General features: G+C 35.0%; 1 protein-coding gene across 1 annotated transcript in view; it reads right to left on the bottom strand.

Annotated features, from left to right (window-relative positions):
* Window positions 1-20,659, bottom strand: part of LOC127985807 (neurogenic locus notch homolog protein 1) — a 33,259-nt gene extending 12,600 nt beyond the window's left edge. The window contains exons 1-16 of the mRNA XM_052587975.1: window positions 20,304-20,659; window positions 18,226-18,298; window positions 11,322-11,584; window positions 10,503-10,841; window positions 9,354-9,476; window positions 9,026-9,259; window positions 7,772-7,927; window positions 7,508-7,693; window positions 7,318-7,431; window positions 7,109-7,222; window positions 6,106-6,339; window positions 5,913-6,023; window positions 2,787-3,125; window positions 1,560-1,673; window positions 327-446; window positions 94-246 (exon numbers count right to left, since the gene is read on the bottom strand). Coding sequence (XP_052443935.1) covers window positions 94-246; window positions 327-446; window positions 1,560-1,673; window positions 2,787-3,125; window positions 5,913-6,023; window positions 6,106-6,339; window positions 7,109-7,222; window positions 7,318-7,431; window positions 7,508-7,693; window positions 7,772-7,927; window positions 9,026-9,259; window positions 9,354-9,476; window positions 10,503-10,841; window positions 11,322-11,584; window positions 18,226-18,298; window positions 20,304-20,367 — 2,737 coding nt within the window. The 5' untranslated portion in view covers window positions 20,368-20,659. The remainder of the gene's footprint in view (window positions 1-93; window positions 247-326; window positions 447-1,559; window positions 1,674-2,786; window positions 3,126-5,912; window positions 6,024-6,105; window positions 6,340-7,108; window positions 7,223-7,317; window positions 7,432-7,507; window positions 7,694-7,771; window positions 7,928-9,025; window positions 9,260-9,353; window positions 9,477-10,502; window positions 10,842-11,321; window positions 11,585-18,225; window positions 18,299-20,303) is intronic.
* Between the last annotated feature and the right edge of the window lie 2,693 nt (window positions 20,660-23,352).

Below are 23,352 nucleotides of genomic sequence, written 5' to 3'. Positions count from 1 at the left end.
GTAAGAAAGCTGCCTACGTAGACAGCATTAAAGAGCACCGTCTGATGTTGACCAGAATGCTGTCTAGATTTGTGCGTGTTCTGCGTGTCTTACTTGGCTCACAGTCGTCGATGTCGTTCTGGCACAGATCTCCGCTGAATCCGGGGTTGCAGCGGCACTTATATCCTCCGCGCAGGTTCTCACACACTCCTCCGTTAGTGCAAGGATTCCTCACACACTCGTTAATATCCACCTCACACGTCTGACCTGCAGTGAGACGACAGCGGTTGATGATGATCATGAAATGTGGAGAACTGTGAAATGCACATAATCTCACACACACTTACCTTGCCATCCAGCAGGACAAGCACAAGAGAAGCTCTGGAAATCCTCAGACTCGCGACACACACCTCCGTTCTTACAATGACGTGGAGCACAGGGAGCCAAAACACTCTCACACACCTCGCCTGTAACACACACAATGAGAAAGTGTCAAAACTGACGCCAAATGTACGTATAGGACAGGATTATTATCGTTAACTAAACCCAAATAAATATATTTAAAAAAAAAATAATTATATAAAAAAAATACTTAAAACATTTTTGTAACTTGAAATAAAATAAACATTCAGAAAATAATAAAAAACATATTCCTAAATAATTATTAACTTTATTACTAAAATAATGTTTATTAAAAAAATGACAACACTAGAATATAATTTATATAAGTGTAAAATGAATAAATAAACGAAAAAATATATATAAAAAAATAATTCAAATATTCAATATTATGTAATACTAAAATAACAAATAAAAAACTAATGAAAAATGGAAAAACATTACTACACATTTAAATAGTAAAAATAAATAATTCAAATTATCCTAAATAACTTTTTAAAACAAAACAAAATCTAATTAAAATGACTAAAACAATACAGAAGTTGTTAAAAAATGACTAAAATAAAATAAATAATTGAACATATAAAATAATGAAAAACACAAATATAAAAATATAAAAGAAATTCAACAGATGCTAAAATAATTTGTAAAAATAACTTAATAAAAAAATAAGCCTAGTTGACTACAATAGTATGTGCATGATACTAAAATAACACTGATAGAGGCAGGAAAACACTGCAAAAGCTAATTATACATCCCCTGAATGTTTGGGCTAATTTGAATATGTTTTCTGCTACCAGTTAAAGTATATTAAACAATCCACCCAGAATTCTGCAGTTTTCTCCTCCAAATCAATGCAATGCCCGTCGATTCTTTGTTATTTCAGTTTCGCTCTTCTATTGCCTGATTTTTCCAGCTCAGCTCCTGCAAGCACTTCCTTATCTGTTTCCATAGTGAGCAGCTTAAAAAGGAAGTCCCTTGGTTGTTTCCTTCTATTGTCAATTCTTTGCCTCAACAGGAAACAGGAAGGGGCCAAACAGGAAATTGACCTATTTGAGTAGCCACCCTCGACACAGTGCTGTTAGATGACGTCCCCTGACATTCTTACACACACCTCTACAAAACCTGCCGGTTCAAAACAAGAACCAGCTGTACAATGGCTGTTACGTGTGTGTTTGTACCTGTGTAAGGCAGCATGCAGTTACACTTGAATCCGGCCACGTCATCGATGCAGGAGCCTTGGTTTAGGCAGGGGTTGGACGCACACTCGTTAATATTTGTCTGGCAGTTGGGACCTAAATGAAAGAAAAACACATACCATCAGATCCCACAAAATGCAGAAATAAACAAAAGGGGAAATGCATGCTTTTGGGTGTGTATCAATAAAGCACAACAGCATTGTGACATACTATGTTTACTCTGTTGTGCAATATAATCAGCTTACAATTACTATTACTTTAAGTTTATGTTACATAGTCTTACATTAAGAATTATTTTTTTTATTAATGCATTCAAATTTAAATTTATTTAAAAAATGCATTTATTTAAAAGAAATTTAGCCATGCATGCAATCTTCAGAATCCACTGAACCAAATGCATATTAACGTTTTTATAAATCAATAATTTTTTATTTTATATTTTATTATTTTTTGTGTAATTCATTAATATTTAGTTTATATATATATGTTGATATTATAATTAATCTTGTGTATTAATAATGCATTTAAAATACATTATCATTTTAATATATATATATATATATATATATATATATATATATTTTTTTTTTTTTCTATAAAAAAGTCTACCTTTTAAAGGCAAGAAAAATTGCATGAATACTTAAAACGTTCACCAGGCAAAACTGTCATACAATTTAAGTCAAATCAATTTATATGCAAAAGTGCTTTTTGAAAAATAAAGACTTCTATTTAATTTATTAATAAAATATATAATTTTCTTGTAATTTATTATTTGTATTTATTTTTCACTTTTTTGAATATAATTTTATTATATTTTATATTATTATATTATATGTTCATTATTTAATATTTACACTGCAGTAAAATTTAAAAATACTAAATCCATTTAAAAAATCATAAAATTTCACACAGCCTGTCACCGTTTGCATGCAAGCGTTAGAATCTATCTATATTAATCATCTTAAAATTCTTTGCATATCTTTAAGTTAAAAATCAGCTCTTTGAGTTTTAATTCAATGCATTAATGCATTTAATTTATGTCAATTAGAAAAAAAATCTATACAACTTAAAGGGTTGAATGTGAACCGTCACAAACTCCTCCTCTTGTGTACTGCAAACGATTGTGAACCAGAAAGTGTGCATACTACGAAAAGCCATTAGGACTAATCTTCCAGACTATTTAGGAAGTACTGGGATGCAGCATCTTACCGCTGAAGCCGGCTCTGCAGGTGCACATGTAGCCGCTGGTCATGTCCTTACAGGTGCCTCCGTTCACGCACGGGTTGGACAGACACTCGTTGATGTTGATGTCGCAGTTGCGTCCCGTCCAGCCGGCCTCACACATGCATCTGTAGCTGCTGATCTGGTCCAGGCAGCTGCCGTGGATACAGGGGTTACTGGAGCACTCGCTGTGTTTGGAGAGGCAGGTGGCATCACGGAAACCCTCGGGACACAGGCAGGTGAAGCTGTTGACGCCGTCGATGCACGTGCCGCCATTGTGACACGGGTTCAACGCGCAGTCGTCAATGTTGATGTTACACATTGAGCCTATGAGAAAAAACAATGTGTGGAAAAATGTGTAGAAAAGACGAGAGAAATGCAACTTATTTCTGTGTGCAACTGAATAATCAGTGGAGTCTATTATAGGATGAACTTGATTTGATTCTAAAAGATGCTTTTAAGTCAATAATGCTCAACAAGGCTGCATTTATTTGATCAAAAATACAGTAAAAACAGTAATATTGTCAAATATTATTAGAATTTAAAACCATTGTTTACTATGTGAATATATTTTAAAATGTAATTTATTTCTGTGATGCGCCGCTGTATTTTCAGCATCATTCCTCCAGTCTTCAGTGTCACATGATCTTCAGAAATCATAATAATATGCTGATTTGTTAGTCAACAAACATGTATTATCAATGTTGAAAATAGTTGTGCTGCTTATTATTTTTGTGGAAACAGTGATGCATTACATTTAGCTTTAGATTTTTTAATGAATAGAAAGTTTGAAAGAATTCCATTTATTTGAAATAATACAATAATACCATTTGGAATAATACTTTTTTTAAATTAAATATAATACAATGTAATATATAATCATTTTTAAAGGTTAACATTTTTACATTTTAATTACTATAACTGAAACTTAAAGTTTACTCTCTCGCTCACACACACACACACACACACACAGGGAGAAGACGGATAAATGAACTGAGGAAACTTGAACAATGACCAATTCTGACCTATTTAAGACAGTTAAGGAGGTAAAACAACATAAGGGCCATATATTTGATTCACATAACATTCACGTATGTTGAGAAGACTCTCAATCATTTTCCTCACTGCATTTATCACATATGATGCTCTCCAAAGTCTTCCAGTGATCCAACCCAAAGTTTGAAACGTTTAACTATCAATGAGTGGAAATGCACAGTAAAGGAATGTTCCTTGGGACTCTGATGCGTGTTGTCCTCTTGTTCTTCGCCTGCCTTTGTGTGTGTGTATGTGTGTGTGTGTGTGTGTGTGTGTATGTGTGGGCCCCATCCCAAATCTCCAGCCTGCTCTGAATGCACAAAGGATTTCCTCCACCCTCTTGTGCTCTTTCATTCGTTCTTTCAGACCCGCTCACACACCCCTCACACACTCGCCGAGGGGAGGGCAGGTCCTACAGAGCGCTGTTTGCGGATACAAAAGGACAGACCCTATTTCACACACGGCTGAACAACATTTACCCCCTCGACACACACACACCCCTCCTCTGTAGGGTAATGGGTAACTGTTTGATTCTCCAACAATGGGACTTTACTTGCAGTTTCTCTCTCACACACTAAACGGAGTACAATACTCACTACAATACCTATAGTACCACTCCAAAAGTGTTCAGGTCATGCTTTAAAACACAACAACACCTGTTCATTTGAAGCACCCACAGACTGATAACTGTTACATACAAAAATTAAATATTCAAAAATAAATTAAAGAAATATATTATTTAAAAACAAACAAAAGGCATTAGAGGCCATGTTAAATAATTTAAATGCAATGAAAAAGAACACTGGAAAACATGCATTCAAAGCTATTTAAATAGGAAAATAAATCAAACTGATGTTTAAAAATTATTTTACTTCTCTTATATGCACAAAGGATTTTGAGCCATATAAGTTCTTAAAATAAAGTTGACAATTTCTGTACTTAAAGATTCAAGAATGAAAATATTTGCATGCAAGTATTAGTATCTAGTCAATTTAATTAGTTCAAAATTCTTTATTAACTCGTAGGTATATGCATAAAAAGGCTGTTTCAGCTTTGCATTCAGTGCCATTGTAGTAGAAAAAGTTGCAAAAGTTGAGGCTGGAAAAGTAAACTGTCCTCCCCATCTTACATAGTGCAGAGGCTAATGGGCATTATCAGTCCTTAAAGCTGTATATAGCAAAAGTTACAAATAAGGCATTTAAATGACAAAAATACTGTATATACACAAAAAAAATAGTGTTTAATGTTGTCTATGCTTGCTGTCTGCATGCACGCATTAACTAAATTAGTTTATTTAAATGTTATATATATATATATATATATATATATATATATATATATATATATATATATATATATATATATATATATATATATATATATATATATATATATATATATATATATATATATGTATATGTATATATATATATATATATATTTTTTTTTTTTTTACTTTCATGCATTTCAACCTGCTGTTTTGGCTTTGCATTCAGTGCATTTTCAGTAGAGAAACTCTTAAAACTTATTTTGAAAACTGTCCTCCACTTATTTTGCACAAAGTATTGCGAGCAATATTATTGCTTAATAAAGTAAAGTTGCAATACTGGGACATACAACAGCCTTAAATGTTTTAGTTTTTTTTTACTTGTGAGTTAAGGCATATAAAAATTAGTGTTTCAGTGTTATTTAAATAGATATTTATGTTGAAAACGAGATGAACTACATAAAATAAAGTTCTGTTTTAAACTGTGTTCTTATGGTTTTATTATAGGTATAAGAGGCACTTGATTCTGTGCTAAATTGTGAAAATCCTCCTGCTGCTGTCCTATATTCATGGTATAACAGGCCTATTGTACCTTCTCCTTAAATGCAACATACAAAGGGTCAGTCTTGTGATCATTTGGGCCGTAGCATTAATGTAAAGCACACCAGTGTGAGTGTGTGTCCCAGTTGGGAAAGACAGTCTCTGTCCCAAGTCGTATCTGTTATCTGATACACAAGCTCTGCACTTCGCTGGCCACCTGTTCACCTGTTCTCACACACACACACACACACACAGATGCTGCTCTGACTCACCTGTGTATCCGGGTTCACACACACACTCGTAGCTGTTGATCTTGTCGATGCACTTTCCGTAGTCGCACGGCTTACTCTTGCAGTCATCAATGTTTATCTCACAGTTCATCCCTGCGGATGCATTCACGACATGATTAAATAAACTCACTCGTTATATTTTTCACAAGCGTTTTGATGAGCGTGCATGTGTTACCTGTGGTTCCTTTAGGACAGGTACAGGTGTACGCGTTCTCTCGGTCCTGGCAGGTGCCTCCGTTTCGGCAGGGTTGGCTCAAGCACTCGTTTATGTTGGTCTCGCACAGGCGGCCCGTGTATCCTGGGCGACAATCACAGGTGAAAGCGGCCACCCCGTCCCGACACACACCGTAATGACAAGGGCTCGACACACACTCATTGATGTCCAGCTCACAGTGAGCGCCAGCAAATCCTGCAGAAGTACATTTGAAAATACAGATTTAGAATGTTGGAAGTGACACTCATTACATATGCGAAGAGGTTAGCCAATCATAATACGGGGAATTTACATAGATTTATTTACTAGGTGTGTCTCATTTCTACATAGGCTGCGTATGTCATTGAGGGTGCCTCAATGTTTTTGGTGTGGAAAATGAAATAAAACATAAGATGAAAAATACAAATAAAACAATAAAAAATAAAATACAACAAAACAAAATGGAATAGGTTAAGATTAAAAAGATAGAATAACAGAAAAACATTATAAATAATAAAAATGAATTAAATTAACAAAAAAAAATATCATTTAAAATAAAATAACACACCTTAACTGAAAATGTAAATAAAATTTAATTGAAATTTTTTACCTTGTCAACTAAGTGAAATAAGTTAGAGTATTAACATTACTATAAAATAAATTATTCTTAAATAAAAAAATTAAATTGTTGATAAAAATACATTTAATAATAATAATAAAATACTTAAAACAAAAACTAATGATGACAAAAACAAACTTAAATTAAAATGAAAACCAAAAATGCAATGCTAAATATTATTGAATATAAAATACAAATAATTCTAAAATGACATATAGAATTCCTAAAATAAAAATTCCAAATTCTAAAGGTTCAGTAAGGTGGAATATTTGAACCAAAATAATTGTGATATGTTTTTGATGCTAGAGATTATCACAACTAATATTATGAATGGGCTGCTAAAGTGCAGAATTTGACTAAAAGTACCTGGAGTGCATTCGCAGGTGTATTTGTTGGGTCCGTCTGTGCATTTAGCGCCATTTTTACACGGTGTGCTGGAGCACTCGTCCACATCCAACTGACACAGATTCCCAGAGAACCCTGGAGGGGGAAATGCATGCCATGTTTATTTTGCTTGCTCACCTCATTGCTAGTTTTTATGATCAGATCTCTAAAAACAACAGTGCTGCAGTCACCTTTGGGACATTCGCAGTGGAACGAGTTGATCTTGTCCATGCATTTTCCACTGTTGAGGCAAGGTTGTGATGCACAGTCGTCTGTGTTTATTTGACAAAACACTCCCTCGTAACCTACACACCAAAGCAGTCGGTTAGAACAACAGTAATGATGTGCTTTCGCTGCAGGTCAGAGGTTAAAGACTCGTACCTGGCATGCAGATGCAGTGGAATCCACCGATCTGGTCGAGGCAGGTGGCGTCGTTCTGGCAGGGGTTCGACTTGCACTCGTTGACGTCCATTTCACAGCGTGGACCTTCATAACCTTGGAGACACTTGCACTGGAACGAGCCTTTAGTGTTGAGACACCGTCCGCCGTGCTCACATGGGTTCGCGCCTGAGATGCAAACAGTATCGTAAAGCAAAACTGTCTTGTGTTAAATGTGCTTTCTAATGGATCATGTGTTATTCTTACCGAGCGAGCACTCATCGATGTCTTGGTTGCAGGCGGATCCCGTGTACCCGGGCGGACAGGTGCAGATGGCTTTTCCACTCACTGGGTTCGTGTCACAGTTTGAGCCTTTCTGACATGGGTTACTGATGCAGGCGTCATCAAGGTGACACAGAAGACCTGTGGGTAACAGTTTTCTTATTATTAACTAAAATCAAAAACTTAAAAACTGGTATTGGTTCCTGAATTTAAGTAGATATATAAAAGAGATGGTTTTCATAGATGAAAATAAATTAAATAAACTGAACTAAAATAAAATATTAATGTATGCTTAGACAAAAACTATTGTTTTTTAGGTAGAATAAAAATAAATCAAATTTAAATATAAACAATGTCTTTAAAATTGAGTAAAATGTACTTAACTAAAACAAAATAAAATAGAAATGCAATAAAATATATAAACAATAAAAGCTTTTGATTGTATAAACATAAATTAAACAACTAAATAAAAACAATGCCTATAAACTAAACTGAAATAAAAAAAAATAATAAAATAAAATGTAATAAAATATATAAACAATAAAAGCTTGTGATTGTATAAACAAATTAAACAACTAAATAAAAACAATGCCTATAAACTAAACTGAACTGAACTAAAACAAAATAATTAAATAAAATAAAATGTAATAAAATATATAAACAATAAAAGCTCTTGGATGTATAAAAAGAAATTAAACAACTAAATGAAAATAAAGCCTATAAACGAAACTAAACTGAACTAAAACAAAATAATAAAATAAAATGTAAAAGAAAACTAAAAGCTTTTGCTTGTATAAACTCTAAACAGGAATGAAACAAACTTTACAAAACTTAAAAATTAAATAAAACTAAATAAAATGAAATTAAAAATGGTTTTATAGACAGAAATGCAACACAAATGAAATATAAATAATACTCATAAAATAAAATAAACTGAACTCAAATCAAAAAACTAAAAATTTACTAAAATCAAATAAAAGATCGAATAATTTTTAGATGAAAAACAAACTGTAAATGTAGAAATGGTGCATTGGCAACTAAAATAAAATAAGAACAAGTTGAAATGAAAATGAAATAAAATAAATAGAGCTATGAAAATGACTAAAACTTCAACTTAAATATAAAAACAAAAGACAAAAGCCCATAATAACATAAAAAAAGTTGATATAAATAATACTAGAATAAGACTGGTTTATAAACAGTAAGTGACCGAGGTGGAAGCTGCTGAATGAGACGTGCCTGTGCGTCCGTGTGGACACTCGCAGAAGAAGGAGGCGACTCTGTCGTGGCAGGTGGCTCCCGGTGAACACGCAGCGGTGGCGCAGTCATCGATGTTCTCACTGCAGTCGTCTCCCGTCCAGCCGTTCACACACACGCAGTGAAACCCACCGATGGTGTTGTGACACGTTCCTCCGTTCTGACAGGCGTTAGGAGAGAGCTCACACTCGTCCACGTCCTCCGTACAGTACTGACCTGAAGGAGGAAGGGGTCAGAGGTCACATGTGAGGTGCATGCTAAACCGTTATTGCACTGTATAGTTATTATTATTAGTATTATTAAGTAGTACCGGTCCAGTGTTTGTCGCAGTGGCAGTTGTAGGTGTTTACGCCATCGATACACCTGCCTCCGTTCTCACAGGCGTGCTGGGTGCAGTCGTCAACATTGTGCTCGCACGTCTGACCCGTGAACCCTGCGAGAGACAAACCATTCACATTCAGTGCACATCAAAGAGCCGGAGGTCTGTTTATGTGCTCGAGTCACTGACTGAGACTGAGAGACTAGCTCACTCATTGGGATTAAATATAAACCAAGACAAAAAAAGCATTGCATCCAGACAAACGGTTAATGAATAACTGTGCACATACAGAGCTATTAACGTATGCAAAGACAAAAACTACTGTTTCTGCAGGAAGGGATGAAATAAAACCAGTTTGAAGTATAAATAATGGTAATGATAAAACAAACTAAACTGAAATGTAAAATAAATATATAAAAATAAATATATATAAATAATTTTATTGGTTTTAATTTATTTATTAATTCGTTTATTTGTAAAATGTATTCATTTATAAAAAAAATATTAATTCATTTAAAACAAAAATTAATTGTTAAATCCTTCATTTATATTATTGGTTAATTCACAGGTGATTAATTAATTCATAAAGGTTATTTATTAATTCATTCATTCATTAAAATATTTAGTAATTAATTCAGAGCAAATATTGGTTCATTCAAAAAAATATTTGTTCAGTCATTTATATAAAAAGGTATACATTTATTTTTACATTTATATAAACTATTTGTTAATTCATACATTTATCAAAATTATTGTTTATTGTTTATGAAATGTACTATTCATTTCTTTTTTAAAGAACAACAAACTATTGTTGTTACTATTTTTTAACAACATCAAATGTTGTTGTTGTGTTTATAAAATGTACACATTAATTTATATTTTCACTTAATAAAATGTATTTATTCATTAATGTATTAACAAAAATATAGATTTTTATTTATAAAAACTAATTCATATTTATTTACACAAATGACCATATATTATATTTTAGGTATTTATAATTATTTTTTCATTCATAAAAAACAAATATATTTATCTATAAAACTTCAATTATTTATTTTTAAAGTATTGTTTTCTCCTATTCAATAAAAAATGTGCTTAGTCTAATTTGAATTTAGAGAGAAATGGGAAATCACTGACCTGACAGACAGGTGCAGGTGTAGGTGTTGTCACTGGTCTGTAAGCAGGTGCCTCCGTTTCTGCAGGGCGAGGGGTGGCACGGGTGATAGAGGCGCTCACAGTGTGTGCCGGCGTATTTAGGTGGGCAGCGGCACAGGTACGAGCCCACCTCGTTTATACAGGTGCCTCCGTTTCGGCAGGGGGAGGGCGAGAGGGCGCACTCGTTCACGTCCTGCCGACACGTCTGTCCGTGGAAGTTCGGAGGGCAGCTGCAGATGTAGTGCGACTCGAACGCTGAACACTGCCCGCCGTTGGCACAGGGGTTCGACGCACACGGGTCAGCCTGTTGGCATGTTTTACCTGCAGAAATACAGAGGTTAACTTATCAAGCAACAGATGATCTGTACAAACCAGGCCCTACAGTTCGGCACGCATGTGACCACGGACCACAAAACTTAAGTCTTAAGTGTCTATATTTTTTCGAAATTGAGATTAATACATTATCTGAAAATCTGAATAAATCAGCTTTCCATTGATGTATGGTTTATTAGGATCGGACAATATTTGGCAGAGATACAACTATTTGAAAATCTGGATTCTGAGGGTGCAAAAAAATGGGTGCAATGCATATTACTTATCAAAAATTAAGTTTTGATATATTTACGGTAGGAAATATACAAAATATCTTCATGGAGCATGATCTTTACTTAAAATCCTAATGATTTTTGGCTTTAAAGAAAAATATATAATTTTTTTTGTCTGTTGCTAAAAATATAGCCCAAGAGTGGTTCCACCACTACATGCAACCCATGAGGACGAGGGTGATTTATGCACGTGTACCTGACCATCCAGGTGGGCAGCGGCAGGTAAAGGTCTCGAGCGTGAGCAGAGAGCATGTCCCGCCGTTTCGGCACGGAGAGCCCATGCAGATGTTATTGACAGGCGTCAGACAGAGCGGGCCGCTGTATCCCAGCATGCAGTCACAGAACAGCTCCAGGTCATTGCCCTTCATCCGTGTGCGACACGTGCCTCCGTTGAGACACTGCGACGGGCTGCAGGGGTTCGGGAACTGACACTGGGGGCCGACGAAGTCTGCAGGACACCTGAAGAGACACAAAACATGGAACAATTCATATTTATTTAACTGTTTAGAACAAAATGGTCTGAAAAGTAGATAAACGTGACAAAACAGTCAAGTAAAACATTTTGGGAAAAAAATTTATTCACAAGAACGCAAATATTTCTTTAAAGCATTATCGGCATGCTAATTATATTATTATATATTCGTTTATTTTATAACTCATATGCATTTACAGGGTCTATAAGAAAACTAAACAAACAAAAAACAAGTTAATTAGTTATTTTAATATTATAAAATTATACACACACAGATTATAATTTTATTACTTAATAGTTTGAGAACAAAATGTAACAAAAAAAGTTTAAAGAATGCTAAATATGAAAAAAAGCTTTTTTACACACATTATTAAAATATATTTTAAAAAGCAAAAACATATATATATATATAAAAAAGGATATATTTTAGGACACTCTGAAAAAAAACTATTATAATAAAATAAAATATATAATAATTATATTTTAATTACATACAATTAAAATATAACAATATACTTTTGTTAAGGGTTAAAGTAATGATAATTGTTTTCGTATGTTTTATATATTTGAACGCATTTATTAATTCATATTTATAAGTTTTTACTAAGTCTGCAGGACACTTCAAGAAACAAAACACACAGAGATTATAATATAATTAACAATAAGTTTACACATTTGTCTTAAAATAAGCTAAATATGACACACATTGACTCTAATGTTTATTTAGGCTTGTGGTCATACATATTTAGACATTAATTAGTCATGAGTCATCGATTGAAAACCTTCAAGTAAAAAAAAATCTTATTTTTTACATTTAAGAAATGCATGAGTTAAAGTGCAGACGTCTGTGATATGTTTTCACTCAGACGGCCAAGTGAACCTATGTGTGTGTGCACACGTATAAAACAGTGTGTGAAAGAAAGACACTGTTCAAACTCATCTTCATTCCTCAGGGCAATCAGGAGCCCACACAGTGTCACATGCTCTCTCTTTCTGTCTCATATCAACACATACGAGCACATCATATGACACCGAACATCTGAACACTTTCTTCAACAGCCAATAAAGATCATTTCAAAAAGTAGACAGTAAGATATAGTAAATGCAGAGTGTTTTATTCATGGGAGTGTGTGTTTTTTTTTTGAGCTGCAGCAGGTGTGTGCATAAATAAGGGCAGCTGTGCTTTAGGCCCCTCCCACTGCACTCTGCCCCTCCCCCAAAGCTTGTTGCCATGGCGAGTGGCATAAGGTCACTAAGGCAGCTCCCAAGAGAGGATCAAACTCCGCCCCTCCTAAACTCCTGCTGCTGATATCTCACTTTTATCAGCACAGAATCTCCATTGGTATGATTTGATCTCATCCATATTCATCATTTCCATTTATTCCATCTTCTGTGTGCTTATCTTCAGTCTGTATTAAACATATCACAGGCCTGGGCTGAATATATCAAAATCTTAGTGTTTAATGTTTCTTTCTCAAATTCAAAATGAATTCATTTTTTTGTAATGGCAGAAGTTTGTATCTGAATATAGAATTTCTTTACAAAAACAAAATTGTGCTTTTATGAATTCATTGTTCTAAAAAATTTAGGAAAACTTTAAAAATATATATTTAAAATGTTTTAACAATTTAATAATAATAATAATAATAATAATATATTTATATAAAAAATAATTTATTTATTTTTTAAATAAAATGTTATAACATTTAATAAAATGTTTATTATACGAATAAGCATTATTTATAAGTAAATATTTAGGTTTTAAATAAATATATAAATATAATAGGTTTTAAAGCGCAATACTGTATGTAGTACAGTGCATTTTAATAAATTCAGTTCATCTTTAAAAGGAAAAAACAATTTAAAAATCATACATATACTTTTTTTTATATTTATTTATAAATAGTGAATTTTTTTTAAAGAATGAGTTCTTTAAAATAAAAAGTAAATAATAATAAAATGTATTACACAATATATAAAGTTATAAATTCTATATACATTTTAAAAGATATCAATATTGTGGGTGAGTAATACACACACACACACACACGTAAGCCTTTTCACAATAAATTTGATTTGCTAATTGACGTGCAGTAGTTTAATAATAAAGACATCCCATGGCAAACACTTGCATGCGCAGATGCGTGTGTGTGAGTTTACTTGAGGCATTAACACAGTCTGTCTCTCTTTGTCCCCAGAGACAGAAGCAGAAGTCATCTGCAGCCCGTCGTGGCAACAGGTCCGAGAGCAGGAGTGCGTGTGAGATTCGACTCTGAACAGATGCTGCAGTGACCTGTGACCCCTGAGCACATTTGTGACTGCAGGCTACAGACCCCCCATTCCAGTGGGCCGGTCTACCATCTGCTGCTGCCTTCTGTGTGTGTGTGTGTGTGTGTGTGTGTGTGTTCATACCACAGACTTCCTGCCCTTGGTGTGAATCAAAACAACAAACTTTCATTTTCTGCGTCTGGCCCTCAGAGACATAGTCTTATACTTTACACCTTAACAAACACATGACTTTGAGAATCAGGTGATGTTCTGATGATACAAGTAAAGAACTGATAAACTTTTAGGCTATTTATTTGTTCTTCATATTTGTTTAGATTGTTTCTGGCATTATAACAAAACACTTTTCAACCATTTAAAAAAAATAACTTGATTTCATCAATGACTCATTGATCTTGTCTTTGATCGGAGTCGCTCTTCACTTATATGAAAAATGTCATTAAAAAAATTTATCTCAGTTTTTTAGTCATTTTATTACTTAAATTATTTTTATTTCAGTTTTTGCAAAGGCAATATTTCTGATTAAGTTAAGTTTTTAAAATGTAAAACAAAACAAAAATTTTGTTTAACTTTTAATAATATTTATATTGCATTCACTAATATTTGGAATTAGGTTTTATTTTTCATATTTCAGTTTATATTAGGTTTTAGTCATTCTATGTTTTACATTTATCTGTAACATTTCACTTTATTTCAATTAACGGAAAAATACAGTGCTTACATTTTGAACTCTAGTTATAGGTTTCACATGCATATTTCAGTTCTGAGACGATGACCACAGGACAGCACGTCGCTAACTATAAACGGTGCATGCAAAACCACACTTCAAACTAAATGCATCACATGGAAGTTTATGAGAAATTCTCTAATGTGGAAGTTACGCAATAAATGTCATGCAACCAGACGCCAGATGCCGTTTCACACAGTTTTGGAGGAAAGACTAATTTAGAAACATATGGTCTGCATGTCTTTCTGTCTCCTGCTCACAAACATTACGATTCATTCTACAAATAGCTTTCGTAATGCACATCATCCCCCCCAAAATACAGCACATGCTTCTAGCATGACGATGCATTCGAAATACACACACAAATGTATTAGATTAGTCTCAAAATGATGACACCCCATCCAAAAGCTGTCACCAATCCAATCACAACCAGTGATAGAAGATCACAAATTCCACACTTCCAATTAACTTCCTGCGCTCTAACATTCCAGAAGTTCCAGAAGTGATGTCACCTGCCTTTGGAATCATCAGGAGTTATAGAACACTTAATCATGGTTGAAAATCTAAAACTAACTATTATTAATCGCATTCTAACACATTTTGGAACTGCATTCACTTATATCACTAAAACACAAAGCCAAAAACCTAGAAACTCAACTGGTTGGAGCAGTTGACTTTTTTTGTCCAGACAGGAACATCTGAGATCTAGAAAGACAAAGTGCTCTAAATGATTTCAGAACTCTTGCTTTTAGAAGTTGTTGATTAATACAGGATTGGATTCAATTACCAAATATTATTCCCCAATAAGAACTGAACTACCATTACAAACATTACTACCATTAAAAACATGACAAATAGATGTTTTACAAGACTGTACATCAGTGTTATTTTAGTATTTATACAGTATTCATTAGCTTTTATTCGTATTTATTTATTTTATTTTAAGCTTTCATTTTAATTAATTTTTTATTATTATCTGATTTCATGTAATACAATTTGATATTTTTTAAATAAATAAATAAATGATTGATTTATTTTAATTAACTAAAGTGATCTGTGCAGCAATGTTGTTATTGTTAACTAAACCTACTATAAACACAACCGACACTGATATGACACCCCCATAACTCCAACCACACCTAAAAATACTTGCAATAATTGGTTTTAATATGGCATCAACCAAAAAGGTCAAGTTTCAGAGTCTAGAATTAGTATGTAATCTAGTACGACTACATTCGGAGACATTCAGTGCCAGAGTTTCACCCCTGCACATTATCTTCATTGAAAATCAAGCAAACCTCATCTGTCATCAACGATCATCACAGGCACCTTTAACTCCTCAACTGACTAAAGTAGGACATCCTCTCATGAAATGTCAGAAGTTCACGTGAAGTTTACCCAAGTCTAGCAGCGCCCACCTCAATTCAGATGCAACAAGTCAGAGAAATCCCCACACGCTCGTGCACACAAACACCAGCCAGTTACAAACATTTTCCAAGGCTGAGAACCGGACCACACAGGAAAGGCGTCAAAGTTCATAGAAGATATTTATGGTAGAAAAGAGGATCCAAAATATCCCCGCTCTTCCTGTTTATCATCGGGATCATCACAACAGGATGTTCAGGGTTTGTCCCCCAGTGAATGTGTCTGTGAACTACTCATTACTGAGAGATACCATCTCTCTCGTCTTTTTTAGACTGATTCATTCATTAATTAGTGCCATTTGATAATGCAACCGTAACTGTTATAATTACTCATTCTCTGCATTACAGATCTGAACAAACCTTGGAACACTAGGGTATTAAACATTGCTACATTGCCTCAAATGGAGCAGCTCATTGTAGGCAATAAAAAAAGTGAAAAAACTCCATTGATTTGCACTGAACAAAAGACTAAAATAACAGATCAGTAAGCAACCAAATAGAATGACCTAGCAACCATCCAAAAACAGAACATCCTAGACAAAAAAAGTGTCAAATCACCATATAAATCACCCAGAACACCCTAGCAACCAATCAGAACACTCTAGAATGGAAACAGAAACTTTTTCACAGGAATAGACTCACATTTTCACTAAAAGAGGAAAAAAATGGTTGCGCTTGTATTCTAATTTAAAACAAAGTAAGCATAATACAAGGCATCTTCTAGATTAGAAAATGCATGATTAAATGCAGAACAGGAAGCGTGGCTAAACGTGGTCTCTCACACTTGTTTGCTTTTAAATTTCCCCTCTTTAAAGCATCACACACACACACTGAGGCCTTTCTCATGAGTTCCTGCAATCTTATTACCCCCTCCACCATCTGCCCTCCAAAAAAGACACCATTCACTCACTCACACACACACACACACACACACAGCCTCCCGGGTGTAAGAAAACATACAACAAAAGCGACAAAGATAGAAAAACAAACAATTTCAAAACAAACATGTTCTGATTTTGATTGCCAAATCAAATCATAGTGAATCTCTCTATATGCATCCTATGAGAATAAAACCAAATTTTATTCCATGCTAAGCGTGTGCGTGTGTGAGACAATGGAGGTGAGGGCCAGCTGTTGGGCTGAATGGCATGAATAGACATTGACAGAAGCAGCGTCCCACTGCAGCAGGGCACCAACGGACTACTGGGGGGTTGGTAGGGGGGTCCTTTATTTAAGTTTGAAACAGAATGACTATGGGCGCGTGCACATTCGCACATGCGCACACACACAAACACACTCGCAAGATGCTTACAGCTTTGTCTGGTTGCTAAGATGGGGTTTGGGCCTAAAGACGGAATCTCAAAGTGGTTGATTACAGCTTAAAAACAAATACACAGGTATACATACACTTTTCTTCACTACACTGAGTTTGCATGGTGTCTACTGGCGTTTTACTAGATTGTGTGCAACTCTTTTTAAAATGAATGTTCTTTAGTTGTCAGCACAGAACCACTGAGCTGCTATATGGTTGTTTGAAGAATCAGAAAGTTCTTGATTCGTTAGGTTTTTAGATCTGTGTTTTGGATTGTAGGTCACAGAACTTGAGAGGAAAAGTTATTTTTTGAACATGAAACCTACACTCTTAGAAATAAAGGTTCCAAAACAGGGGATTTACAGCAATGCCATTAAAGAACTATTTTTGGTTCCCCAGTTTAAAAAGTTCTTAAAAGAATCACTTTTTCTTAATGTGAAGAACATTTCAATAATCTAAAGAATTCTTGTAGAATGGAAAGGTTCCCTGAAATGTTAAAGGTTCTTTGTGGAACCATCAATATCAATATAGAACCTTGGTTTTCAAGAGAGTAGAACTTTTTTTGGTTCATCTAAGAACTTTTCAGTAAACAGTTCTTAAAATAATAGCTTTTCCTTAATGTGAAGAACATTTTAATGCTCTAAAGAACCTTTCGTACAATGGAAAGATTCCATGGATGGTAAAATTTCTTCATAGAATCAGATGCCAATTAAGGACCTTTATTTTTGAGATTGCACTATTAAAAATAAAGCTTAGAAATGCCATCGAAGAACCATTTTGGTTCCTCAAAGAACCCTTCAGGACTCTTATTTTTTAAGAGTGTGTACAACATCAGACGAAAAACTTCCTTTTTTTTTGGAATACGTTTTTGTAACGTACCTGCATGATGCTTCTCCACTCGGCTTGAGTTCACATATTCCTCCATTCTGACAGTGTTCTGAGCATCTTTGCCCTAAACACAAAGACAAACATCTGTTAGTGCATCCCAACAATCACACACTAAACCACACAAATCACCAGCAGACGAACCAGGTCGAACACCCACCCACCTGTGCATCCCATAGCACACCTGTCAATGCAAACACACATGCTAACTCCTCACAAAAGAACCTCACCACCTATAGACTTCAATAAAGGGACCTGAGCCCTTTGTTTTGTGGCCCCGATGAAGAGCCACTGGCCTTTTGTTGGGCTCTGAATAACTGACTTTGATGGAGGAGTGGGGGGGGGTTCTTGACTATTCATCAAAAGAGATCCTGAAAAATCCAGTTATCCTACACTGAGCCTGGAAATAGCTCCACATCCTCCACAATCCCCTCTCCATGTGGCCATCAGCCTTTAACAAGGGTTTAAACTCAAAATACAGTCTTCACGTTTCAGTATTAATATATCAGCTTTACACTAGTTTAAGTTTAGCTGACAGTGGTCTGACACATCTTGACTTTCTGCAGTCTGGGAGGGCATTCAATGTGCTTTAATAAGCCAAATGTGTCCATTTATGGAAGGAAGTATATTTATTTCGCAGGAGCGTGTATCATCACACTTTAAGGATTAACAGAGCATCTAGGCCAGTCGCTTTAGACTGCAGTTGTGCACTTGTTGAATGAAACCAGCTGCCTGCAGGCCGTCTTTAATTGGTGACAACCGTCTACAGAAAAAGCTCTCAGACTAGTCCTCATTACAGATTAAACCACCAGTATTGATCCTCTTTTTGTTTCTTTCTCTTTTGTTTCTTTAAAATGTCAATGCACAGACTAGGTTGTACAATGGATTTCACACACTTTTTGCCAAGTGAACTATATATATATATATATATATATATATATATATATATATATATATATATATATATTATTATGCAATGGATTTATTATTTATATTACAAATTTTAACAAAAGGTAATATATAAAATGAAATTAAAATTAAATAAAATATAAAAACTAAATTATATTTGTATAATAGTAATTTCAATGACTTCTTGTTAGGATATTTTGCTTAATTTGTGTAGCTACCTCAAGTTTAAATTGTGCAGAATATCACTTTTTAAGAGTTTGTTTCGTTTCCTGTCTAGTCTTGTCTAGTTTTGTCATTTCCCCTGTCTGTCAGGCTCTCGGTTCCTCCACGGGTGCGTGACCTGATGTATATGTGTGTGTGTGTGTGTGTGTGGAGGGGGGGCGCGCGCGACAGCTGCGGAGCCCACGCCGCGCGGACAAAAGAAATCAGAGTCCAGCACGAGCTCATAAAACACTGTCTCGAGCTATTGTTTACCGGCGCACGAGAACAACAGCACAGTCCCTTCCTCCTCCTCCCTTCATTCAAGCACAGATCGCTTTCCTCCAGACTCCACACACTATTCAGCTCAATCAAACACCAGAGACAAGACAACGTCCAAAAAAACAACCGCAATAACTACAGAAATCAAGCACTAGCACTGTCACAAAAAGTTACAGGGATACTTCTGAAGTTACTCAACTTTAACGTGAAGACATAAATCTGTCATCTTTACGGTTATACGCATGGTAACAAGAACAGAGTTACACAAGTGAGAGTGAAAGAGATAAATAACAATTCAGATTAATAAGAAAAACGTGTGGTCTAGTACACCCTTTTATAAACATGCACTATTCTATTCAATATTGATTTAACGTTATATTTTCATAACAGACAGGTATTGCTCATTGTGTAGAGACTTTGGCACAATTGTATCATGCAAAACCCATGCCAGTAAAACATGACTTAAAAAAATGAATGGAGCTGTAAGAGAGAAAGTTTTGCAGAAAATAATATTATGTTTATCCCAATATCAGGTTGTTCTGTGCAACAAGTGACGCTCGAATCACAAGCTGCGAGGAAATATCACTAAAATAAAAAAACAAAAAACTTAGAAGTGTGAAATGAATTCACTTAGAATCATACGACTATGTAATTGTGAAATGTTATTAGTTGGTGTATGATACCTTGCGCCACCGTCCCGAGCGATGCTGCCGTCAGTAGCGTTAATTTCACCAAGAAACGGTTCATAACTCCGCCTCGGCGTTACAACTTCAGTAAAATCCTTCCTGAAGCTCTCATAGATCCCAAGAAGTCTTCTTTAAATCTTCAGAAAGTGCAGGAGAGTTCGAACAAATATCCGTGTTAATCAATAAATAAATCCCGACGTCTCTCAAGAGCGTCCGCTCGTGGGAAACTCTGCTCTGTTCTCCGTTTGTAGCGCGCCGCTGACGTCACCGTCGCGTGGGACTCTGAGAGCACGCTCTTCCGAATGACTTCTCACGCGCACGCGCAGCTGATATTATCCCTCCGCGCAGGTACCGAGGGGGAGATTTCCTTCAAATTATTGTGGGTCTGAAAAAAAATGAAAGGAGCGAACACTCCCTCCACAGTTTAGTTTCACCGCAAGGGAAGAAAAAAATAACACTTTCTCACACTCTCTTCCCAGGGTGAATGTGGGATATGCAGGTTTATTCCTGTCCCATGTGGAGAACTGAGGAGGGACTATAGCTACAGGGCGTATCACTGCTTTCTGCTGGCGCCAGCTCGGACCCAGAGCGTGGGGGGGGGGGGGGGGGGGGGGGTGAGATTAACAAATCAATACCCGATGCTGAAAGTGTGCATCTTTTGTCTCTAAATTCTAAAGAAGGGGAAAGTTTTTGTAGCCTATGACCAGTGGGAAAAGTCTCGTGTATTTTTTGGGACATGGTAAAATTCCATGGTTGTTTGGCTAATTCAATGTTTTTCTAAAATAATACTATAATAAAACATTGTCTTTTTGGACATAATGGTAATACCATGTTGTTTTTGATAATAATAATTATAAAAGTACTTTTTAGTTTTTTTTTTTGTCTTGTTGTAAGTATAAAAAGAAGCTTGAGGTTTATGCCTTAAACTATGCCTTACATTATATATATATATCTATATATCTATATATCTATATATATATATATATATATATATGCTTTGGACAAGCATCGAATCATTACAATATTCCCATTTTTAGCACACATAAATACGAATATCATGCTTTTGCCATTTCTTGAATACACTTACTGTACAATGGTACCACCACCATTCCTTTTTTGTAAATGAGATCACATTACTTAGTCATACTCTCTTTTTCTCTCTTTATCTCACTATGGCAGTTCAATAGTCATTTCTAAAATGATCAATAAGTGGTAAAGATCAACGATGTCAGAGGAATTCCCCTTTCTATGACCTATAACTGCACTGCATTGATTGCTTTCATTTCTCTTTTAATGTTTCAATTTGTGATTTGTATGTGAATGCAATATCTGTCGTTCAAATATTGTTTTTGTTCAAAAGTTTTATTTGCTTTTCCCCTCATTTTTGGCATGGAAGTGTATGTGTGGTTTCATCGCCCCAGGAATTATAGTAATGACACATCACGTTTGACAGCACGCATGAAATGTGTGCATGTCTGTGTGTGTCGGCCCGTGGGAACCGTTTGATTGTGGAATCTGCAACCGCAGGGCATACAAAAATAAAGAGTTGAGTGAGAGGGAGAAAGAGAGTGTGTGCCAGTACTGTAACTGACGAATGTTAGAAATCAGTTGATGAGCTCAAGAGACAAATAACGTCTCGTCGTGCCACTGAGGTTTCATTATGATTATTAAATGAAAGTCTCCAAGTGATTGCAGAAAGGTCACGTACAGTCAGCCTAATTTGATTCGAGAACAGTGGCACTTCCTTTTTCCTCTGTTCCTAAAACTCCCTTCCTTCCCATTTGAAGACACAGGGAGAAAGGGTTTGGATTTGTGTGCATGAGGGTTTTGTGTTAAAGGTTTACATGTTCAAACGTTAACTTTTAAACAGAAAAAATGCATGCATGGATGAATGAATAAAAAAGATTGCATTAATATGAAGGAATTTCCTGCAATGATTTTCACTTGTATTTTCCTTATATTTGAAATTACACATTGCATTGTTCACATTATATTGTTAGTTTTTCATTTTCTTAAAAGCAGAATACAATACATAAAAAATAAATACACAGAACATGTTAATGTGAAGGAATTTCCTGTAACGATTTTTCACATGAATGTTGTTTAGATTTTAAATGACACATTGTATTAAATTACAAATTTGCATGGTTCACATTTTTATTGTTTTTATTTTTGTTTTTGTTTGTTTGTTAAAACTACTTATCAGAATATTATCAGTGGCTTTTTTTCCTTTTCTACTTTTTTTCTTCTTAAATAACAACAGAATACAAATGAAAAAAAAAAAAAAAACAATAAATAAATAATTAGTAAGTGTTTAAGTTTAAATAAGTGTTTAAGTTTAAAAAAGATACTTTTCTCCAAAAATAATAACAGAAAAGTAGTTGCTTGGGTCAAAATACTGATTTAAAATAATGAATGCAGTGCAGTTTAACGGTTAACTTAATGTCTGTGAAGACTGTGAATTATTCAGATCAGCTTATTTCAGTCAACTTGTTGCATTTGTCTGGCTTCTGATGTTTGCATCTCATCAAAAGCAACCTAGCAAAAGAAAAACCAGTCCAGTTGACTAGAATCACTCTTCTAGTCAGGTTAACTAGCACAGAGGCCCGTCAGGATCAAAGAGCGTGTGTCACCTTCCAGGTCCTGAATGAGTGAAGTACTCTATAATCACCTGACGAATCTCACACATACACGCTGTGAACAAGTCCTCGCATGCCATCCTTCCCTCCTTCCCTATCCTGCCAGAGTTTGAATAATAAAGCTTTATTTGCATTTCTAAAGCTGATGACAGACACAACCCCCCATTGGAGAAATCTCAAATCTGAGCTGAGCATGCCTGTACTCTTTACCCTACAGCGTGTGTGTGTGTGTGTGTGTAAACACATTCAGAGACAGAACATCAGGATTCAGGAGAGGCTGTAGTCTATTCACACACTAGCACACCCACACCCACACACACACACACATACATATGTGTGCTGGTGAGAAAGGAGACGCCTCAAGCTTTAAGACAGGAAATGAGCCCAATTCACATAGAACAGACAGA

The sequence above is a fragment of the Carassius gibelio genome, chromosome B21 (genome assembly GCF_023724105.1).
Source record: "Carassius gibelio isolate Cgi1373 ecotype wild population from Czech Republic chromosome B21, carGib1.2-hapl.c, whole genome shotgun sequence".
In the NCBI taxonomy this organism is placed as follows: Eukaryota; Metazoa; Chordata; class Actinopteri; order Cypriniformes; family Cyprinidae; genus Carassius; species Carassius gibelio.
This window is presented reverse-complemented; position numbering and strand designations above follow the sequence as displayed.